At 35.4% G+C, this 9,187-nt stretch overlaps 1 protein-coding gene across 3 annotated transcripts in view; it reads right to left on the bottom strand.

Moving 5' to 3' along the window:
* Positions 1–8,963, bottom strand: part of LOC118739040 (nuclear hormone receptor FTZ-F1) — a 628,268-nt gene extending 619,305 nt beyond the window's left edge. For 2 of the 3 annotated variants that reach the window (XM_036470138.1, XM_036470136.1), the window contains exon 1: positions 3,112–5,614. In XM_036470138.1, the coding sequence (XP_036326031.1) occupies positions 3,112–4,156 (1,045 nt within the window). In that variant the 5' untranslated portion in view covers positions 4,157–5,614. Of the gene's footprint in view, positions 1–3,111; positions 5,615–8,844 lie in introns of those variants that run through there. The other variant, XM_036470137.1, reaches the window with a different exon arrangement.
* Between the last annotated feature and the right edge of the window lie 224 nt (positions 8,964–9,187).

Consider the following 9,187-nt stretch of genomic DNA (forward strand, 5'->3'; position numbering starts at 1 on the left):
GAATTGCTTTGGCTAGCAAAAAAGTTGATAAAATAAGATAAATTGAGATAGCAAAATAACATTTGATTTTTAGATAAGGTTTGGAAGTTTCTGCGGGATACATTTATACTTGTAAAACTGAAACTATGGTACTTATTGAATGCATTATGTATTTATATTATGATCCTTATTTTCAAGTAATGCTACGATCAAAAGAATGTCTAATAACCGTTTGTTTATTAAGCAATAGTTTGTAATAGTTTGGAACAGTTGTTACGAATTATCAGGGCTTGGCGGTTTAATACGAAAAAAACTGCAAAAAAGTTTATAAAAAAGGGATAAATTTAGAGAGAAAAAATAACAGATAAAGTTTCTACAGGATAAAGAATACAATTTTCCAGGAAGAAATATACATATGTATCTGTGGACATTTTAAAGAACAACTTAAGCCTATAGTTTACGGACAAACAAAATAGCAAATATCGCATGTTTTCTTTTAAATAAAATATACTATACTGACGGTAAAAAAAAAACTTTGGCATATGATGTGGAACAAAAAAAAATTATTTTGGTTACTGGACGATGCCAAAGTATCCTCCGGGAAGGCAGTACATATTTTGGTTGCAGCAGCTGAAGCTTTTGGTGTTGAGGAAGCATATCAAAAAAAATATACATTACACAATAAATCGGCACTTGTTTATTAAAAAATCATGAAATATAGTTTCATTTTTTACAAGCTTTCTCTGAAATATTCTTTTCTTATCAAATTTGGCCACATTTTATTGAATTTGCCTACTGGGCACTAGGTTGACCAGATGAGCTTTTCCAGCGGTTATTAGACATTATTTTGAGCGTAGTATTACTTGAAAATAAGGATCATAATATAAATACATAGTACATTCAATAAGTACCATTGTTTCAGTTTTACAAGTATAAATGTATCCCGCAGAAACTTCCAAACCTTATCTAAAAATCAAATGTTATTTTGCTATCTCAATTTATCTTATTTTATCAACTTTTTTGCTAGCCAAAGCATGATAATTTGTAACAATTTTTAAAAAATATTTAAAACTATTGCTTAATGAAACAAACCTATTGTCAGTTGTTTTTCTAATTGCGATGTGCATAACATGCCTCTGGAAATGATATTTTAATTTATTTTACAATCAAATGTGCTGTACAGTATCGATACGTTGCTTGAATCCAATGTCATTTACTAAATTTGCTATAACTTTTCTATTTTCAAATCGATTTGCAAAAAATTTGGATCTATATACTTTGAAATTAAATAAGCTTTAACATAGCATAAAAATAAGAACAACAAGTTTGCAGCTTTTAGGTGTAATTCACAGTAGAATAACGATGCGACTTAAAATTGTGTCCGACTTCACTAATAAATTGGCAGATAACTCTTAAACTGATAATTTGATTGCAAAACATTGTATAGCAGGTTCGTAGGGATTTCAAAGACCTTTAATCTGGTGGAGATCTTTTTGTGGTGTGATAATCACAACCGGATATTTTTGGAAAAAATTGAAAATGCTGTTATCTCAATTTGAAAAAGACGATAATTTCGCAAATTTTTAAAACGTATTCTACCTTTTTAATTTTTGACCTCATATTCAGATTGTGTAGGTTATTTTACATGGCAAATGACTATAAAATTCACGACTTTCAACTATTTTGTTAAAAAATTGTTTCCCAGAATGCATATGGTTTTCTAAATTTTCAAATGCAACGCGCAAGTACTTGGAGTTATCATATTCGAATAAAATTTGGCACAGCTTATTTTTAGACCAAAACACATCTTTTTCCACCCGGCAAACCAAATTTTATTTTTAACGAACGGTCTACTGTACATAAACCAAAAGAGTTTTATGAATTCATATTTATTCACTATTTCGCTAATTATTTTCCACATCTTCAATAATTACATATGCGCAGAAAACAAAACCAAAAATAAAAGCTTTGAAAGATGTGCAAACTATTTTTGTCATGCAACGGACTCTTAAATATAATTCAAAAATAATGGCTAGTCCGCTTAACTTTGATTTTCTTGCGGGGTACTCCCTCAAATACACCACATTGCCAACTGACTCATTGAGCCACTATGGCAACACACATATCTTCATTCATATCTTTTTCTCGAATATTCTACTTCCGTCATACTGAAAGATGTGGAATCTTCTGATTTTTCTGTTACGCATTGCTTAATATAATAATAATAATAATATATTGACTGCGTCAAGCAGTTTGTAGTTTGCGTCCTGATCGATCTTATAACTCAAATGGAGGGACCTACAATTTTACGCGGCCTCCGAATGCTGTTAGAAAAAGTGTTGCCTAATTTAATTATTGCTCGCAGCTGGGAACAAAGCCAGGTCTTACGAATTGGTAGTACGCACCTCTAATCACTCAGCCACACCGCACAGTGGTTCAAAACCGGAAATTCCTGTTCATTAAATTACTGCAGCCCTCAGTTTTCAATCAATTTGATATTTTTTTGGCAAATGACCAGTTGAACCCGATTTTGTAAATGCAGAAACAGTAGCAATTTTAAAGAAAATCGGTTCTCCATTGAATATTCGAAATGTCAAAAGAAAAACTTTTACCAAGATAAAATTTTCTTGTGAGTTTTTAGAAAAATTTTGTGTATGCATTTTTAAAGATCATTAACTTTTAACTATTAACTTTTGTGAACATTATTTTATAACATTTAGAATTTTTCTTGTGAATGTTTTTTTTCGTTTTAGGGAAACCCTAAAATTATTTTCAACTAGTTTTTTATGTAATACTACTACTTTTTCTGCACTTTTCACTAAAAAATGTATTAGTAAAATTTATTGAAAAATGAAGGCTTCATTGAATTATAAAGAGTAAATTCCAGTTTTGTACTTCGGTGCAGCGGCCCTCTCAATATAATATCATCGTATGTAAAATATCATAAATTCAGATTGGGCTTATTTATTTTATTTTATACCTATGTACGCACACCTTGCTATTTGTTGCTCTTCAGTTAAAACATTCTAAACCATTTTAATAGGGATAATTCTCTTACACATTAAAAACATACAATTCCATTCAATAGAAAAATAAAAGGTTAAATTAAAAAAAAATGTATTATTCACTCACCTTCAAGTTTCATGCCCACTTCGAGACATTTCTGGAATCTACAGTAGGGGCAACGCTTCCGTTGCGTCTTATCGATGTGACAGGAACGCTCAGCGACGCATGTGTATACTTTTTTATTTTGCACGGTACGCTTGAAGAAACCTTTGCAAGACTCACACGTCAGCAGCCCATAGTGATAGCCGCTCACCTTATCACCGCAAACGGGGCACAACTCTTCGAAGAGATGCTTGAAATCAATACCCTCACCGGAGCCACCACCAGCGCTAGCGCTTGTGCCGCCCGCCGATATGCCCATTTGACCACTCGAGGTGGCCGGTGGCAGGAGTGTCATATAACCACCAGCAGCATTTGGATTACTGCCATTGAGTAGTACAACATTGGTGACATTACTACTGGCGCTACTACCACCACCGCCAGAGCCCGGGCCACCACCGCCACCGCCGCCGCTAACGCTCTGTTGCGAATGTGATGACGTATTGTCTTGATAACCTGTCGGAAATACGTATTGTGAATCAAAATTATATATATACGAATATGAAAAGTTGGGATTGTTGGCAATATTCTGTTGTTGTTGTTGTTGTTGTTGCTGCTGCAGTTGTTGCTGCTGCTGCTGCTGCTGCGGTTGCTGTGTTTGATAATGTTGCTGATAATGCTGCTGCTGCTGTTGTTGTTGTTGTTGCTGCTGCTGCTGCTGCTGTTGCTGGTGATGATGATGTTGATGATGTGCGTTGCCCGTATTGCCCGCAACGCCATCATTATTGCCACTGCCCGCCGTATTACCGCCACTGCCAGCGCTCAAGTGGAGCGCATAAGCGCTATAATCAGCTTCGGCGCTATTAAGCGCTGTTGCATCTGCATTGCCACCGCTGCCACGATTGGAGGCGGCGCTGGAATTGGCGCTTGTTTGCCCACTATTGGGACCGCCCGTGCAGCCCAAAGCTGGACTGGACGGCTGTTGTGGATCCAGCTGCATGGTGAATGGTGACATATTAAGCGACGATATAAACGACGCTGTTGCTTGTTGCTGTTCCATTTTTAATAACATTTTTCACGCACTCTACTCTTGCACTGTTGCTGTTGAACGCGTCCAGCGCACGCAACACATTTAAAGGGAGTAGATATGCAAAAATTTCTAAACGAGCGCAGCAAAACGAATTGGCGCGTTACGCTTGTAGAAGATCTGCGCGCAGGTTGTTGCTACCACCAACGCTAGGCGCGCGGAGCAACAATGATGAAGCGCAGTGTGACAGTGAAACGAAATGCGCTTGCAACTAAGCGTGCGCGCGTGCGTTTCACAGGAAGAAACGTAAGAAAACGTGAATGCCGCAGCAGGATGGAAAACAATAATTCGTACTAATTTGGCTAGTAAATGCTCGCAATGTGCTTGCTGCTGCGGGAGGCCTAGTTGGACGGAGGACGGAAATTTAACGCGTAAAGGTAGGAGAAGACCGTAAACAGTATGCTGCGAGGCTGACAGGTAGTAGGTTGAGTGAGTACGCTTGAATTGCCTTTCGACTTTTCAGGTAATTGGTAGCTAATTTATGTAGTTGTAGGTGTGTAGCTGTTGTTGGGCGTGTAGGTAGGGCGTTGATAATAGCTGCAGATAGATACAAAACAACAAAAAATTTACACGCCTGCAGTTGATGTGGTCGTTTGCATTGTCTGCGTCGTCGTCGTCGTCGTCACTATGAAGGTACCTTAGTATGTGCGAGCGCGCGCGTCACTGTATGACTGACGACTACTGCTGCTGCGCGACTGACGACTGCCTGTGTGTGTCACCACCCACTGTACACAGTTATTAGTGTGTCGCTGTTGTTGTTGATGACAATATTGTGACTTTGGACGTTTCGAAATGATTTACGATGCACAAATTAACAAGTTTTTGACATGCATAGACGTAAAAACATATACTGCCACGCACACATACACACACACACACAACTGCTTGGGAATTTCTATTGGCCCTTTTTGTTTTTGTTTTAATTTTTATTGTATTTATTTGTTTGTTTGTTGTAAAACACAACACGCCTTCTCCTTTCAGGCCTTTTGTTTTACGCCTCTGCTATTTTTCGTTTTGTTGTTTTTGTTGTTGGTAGAGTTGGCTTATGCTTTTCGCCGTTTTTGTTTGAACAATAGTTCTTGGTGTCATTAAAATTTCATGAGTTTGCGTATTGTTGTTGTGCTTGTTGCTGTTTTAATACTTAGTAACTGCACTATTTGCTTGTTGTTCTTGATATTTCACACTTCACAGAAACATAAAAAAGGTAAAAATATTAAATTTTATCCGACAAAATAGCAACAATACAATTTGCGTTGTTGAAATACTCGTAAGTTTTGGTGTATTTTCCCAAAAACTATTTTTTTTTTTTGTTTTAGTTACTGTACAGCTAACTAGTGGTTGCAATAAGTTGGCGTTTTACGCTGTAAACTTGTAACAGTACTACTTTTTTGGAATATTAATTTTTGTGAGTCGATATTTCTTAAAGTGTTTTATCATTTATTTTTTTTTATATTTAATTAGATTTTTATATTTTTTTGTAGCTATTTATTACCGTTTCTTTTTGTTTTTACTTATCTACTTATAATTATATTTTTTAAATTCGTATTTTTGAATTAATCGATTTTTTATAGATTTTTGTTTTCTTTTATTTGGTGGTGCTGCTGAGGTGTATTGGTTGATTGATTGCTGCTGTTTTGTAGTATTTATTTATTTATTTATTTATTTATTTATACTCAATTTGGCATGTTGTAGTGCGCTGTTATCCTTTCTCCAGCAAGCTTGTATGCCTTTCTGACTGCTTTTCACACTTTTTGCTGGCGCTTTATTCTACTTTTTAGCTTTCACAAAAACTCGCTTGACGCTGGTGCTTTCTTGCAACAATAAATTTTCCATATCCTTTTACACAGTTACTTTTCCGCTTTTTTGCACGCAAATGACGTATACACTTGTGTATATGTACACATGTACATATGTAATTAATACAAGTTATTGCTAATAAACGCTAAGTGCTCAATGCGCTCGATTTATGTTTGTATGTACACAACAATTATATATGTATGTATGTACATATGTATGTATATATGTTTTTTTACTATTTGCAGGTACGTCAATTTTTCGATTTTTCATCACTTATTCTCACTGCTTGTTTGTTTTACACATCTTTTATGCAATGCGCCTTACGCCTGTGTCTGCAGGGCAGTAATAGCGTTTTTACAGGTGGGAGGAGTAGTAGTGTAGAAGTGTAGCCAAATGAAGCGAGTTAGGGGGCAGTTGCACACAAACGCACAGCTGCAGTTACATACAATGTAGCCCAAGTCCTTTTATTGCACGTTTTTATGTCTCCACTTTTACACTTTTATTATACGCTACTGTTTGTTCGCACAATGGTGAGTTGTTGCACTGTTCTTAGTTTTTTTTTAGCTGTTGTTGCGAAAAATATTTGTATGTATGTGCTTGCTTTATTTTGCCTTTTGCTTTGCTTTTATTTAGTGAGATTGCACTTGAATTGCAGCGGAGGCACACACAGGGTTGCACTTTTTGTTTTTTTTTCGTTTATTTTTTAATGAGGGTAAATGGTTTACTTTGAAGTTGCACTTAATTTTGTTTCTTTGTAATGACTCAGTTAGGTACTTTGCTTTTTGGTTGCAAATGTTCACTTAATTTAGTTTATCATAATTTTGAGGGTATTTTTTTGGAGTGAGGATTGTTGCGTTTTCAGTGCACTTTTTTATTTTTAAGCAAATATCTTTTTTTTTTAATTTGTTTGAAGTTTTTCACAATTTTTTTTTTTTTTATTTAGTTTCGCAATTGTTTGCTTGAACAAAATGTTTTAGATTTACGTTGCAAATTTTTTTGGCAATTTTATTTATTTATTTTTTATTTTTTACTTTATTCACAAAATTTATTTTGGCAATTCTTGCTTGTTGTATTCGTCACTAATGTTTTGTTATCTAAAAACGCTAGGTGCGTTCTCCAGCACACAATCGCGACTAGCGCAATGTTTCTGCTTGTCACTGCTGGCGTATCTTGTTGTACTTTAAATTTTACACAATTTTTACGCAATGCTTTCGTTTTTATTTCACAATTTCTGTGCAACGCTTATTAGTATGTGGCAGTTTTCTTTATTCTTATTTGCTGTTTTTGTTTTTAATTTTTGTTCTTTAAAATATTTTTTTTTTTTTGCAACTTACAATTCGTTTAATATGTTATAGTTAATTTTTCGCACAGCCTCCTTACACTTTTCTTGCATTTGCATTTACTGTCACTGGTTTTTGTGAATGAAGTGCCGCTGCTGTTGCGTCGTCCACTCATTTTTGCAAGGAGCGCAATCAAAAATCCAAAAAACACATTTATGTATGTTTGTAGCTATGCACGCGTGCAAAGAGTAATAACAGGAAATTTGACGTTAAACCAATTGTCGAAAAAACCCCAAAAAAAAAGTCAGCACAGGGGAAAAATGCAAACAAACACGATTCTCGACACTATGTGCCCGCACGCTTGGCTAAGGTGGCAGTGGTCAAAAGTGGAGGAGGCGATTATTGCACAACTTGCAGTTGTAACATTTAGAAGTTTTAGTTTTTTTTTTTATAGTTTTGACTGTTGTTTGTGGTTGATTTTTCACTTTCAAAAAAAAAAAAAAAAAAACAAAAATCAATTCTTAACTCCAACTATGGCTGTTGTAATGTTACTTCTAAAATCGCAAGTTAGTAGTTAGCTTGCAAGCTGCTGCTGCATAGCAGTTGCATTGCAAATATTGCACAACTGCACTGACTGCCACTACTGACTAACTGACTGCCTGTGTTTTTTTAGTAGATTTTTTGGCTACTTGATCGGCGGTTTGGTTGTAAGCTTGTTTGGTTGTTGTTGTTGGTTTCATTAGTTGCAAGATTTTTGTTTAGTTTTTATTGTGGTTTTCTTAAAAATTTTGCTATTTGCGCTTGCTGTAGTTGTTCGTTCTTGTTGACGTGCTGGTTTGGTGGCTGATTGCCTGGCCGTGCCACGGACTTAAACTGCTTCCGCTGCTGCTGTGGTTTGTTTTGAGAGTTTTTTAGCGTTTATTTTTTGTTTCTGGTTTATTTGTAAGTTCTGACTTTATTTGGTGTAAACTTGATTATTATTATTTTGATTTGTATTTGTTTGCGAATTGCAATTTTTTACGGAAAGTGCACACAACCACTTATACAAGGAACATAATCCACGGTGTTGTTCCTGTACTAGCAGAAGCGACACTTTTGGCAATTAGGTTATTGTAAAAGGAATTTAGGAATGTTTGCGGTTAAATTATGAGGATTTGTGAATAAATTTGTTTAATTTTTTTTTTTTAACTATTTAAATTTTGGTTTTTATTTTTTTTTCTTTTTTTTCCCCGTAACTAGTAATTTGCAACAATTAATTAACTTTATCGCTTTTCAACAATTTTTACTTTTCCCATACCATAAACTTACTTCCTTTACAATATTCGTAAAATTCATGCAATACTTTACAAAAAAATTCGTTTCTTTTTACCCGAAATCACCGAAATTCGTTATCGTCGTTACAGTTAACTCGCTATATTTATATTTCCCTTTACTAAATATCTGCTGTTAAAATAATTTTTATCTTCACTCATTGACTATTTACAAACACTTCAATATTGTATTGTTGAATTTTGTTGAGGCAGGTAAGAAGCTGACACCTTGTTATTGTATTATTTTAATTTTCTATGTTGTGTGTGCCATTTATACTGTATATACTATTATTCTGTATTATGTTGCTCAGTAGAACTGTTTGCCGAAAACACGACCAACATCAACCGCGAATCTCGATTGACTAAACCCAAGCAAACGCTAGGATTCACGCAGTACTCCGTACGTAGTGTATGCGGCACCGCTGCCAGCGCAAACAGCAAGCAAGCCAATACACGGGCGAGGTGGACGTCGAAGTTAACGCAGTCGTTATCGTCGTCTCCGGCGGCTGCTTCGCCAGCACTATCGCAATCATCGCATCGGCGTCGCCACTATAAACAACAACTACATAATATACCAGCTAGCAAACGTACCCGCTCTCACAAAACTACGTTCGACTCACTATGAAGTA

The sequence above is a fragment of the Rhagoletis pomonella genome, unplaced genomic scaffold (genome assembly GCF_013731165.1).
Source record: "Rhagoletis pomonella isolate Grant_MI unplaced genomic scaffold, Rhpom_1.0 Rhpom_scaffold_00005, whole genome shotgun sequence".
NCBI classification, from domain to species: domain Eukaryota; kingdom Metazoa; phylum Arthropoda; class Insecta; order Diptera; family Tephritidae; genus Rhagoletis; species Rhagoletis pomonella.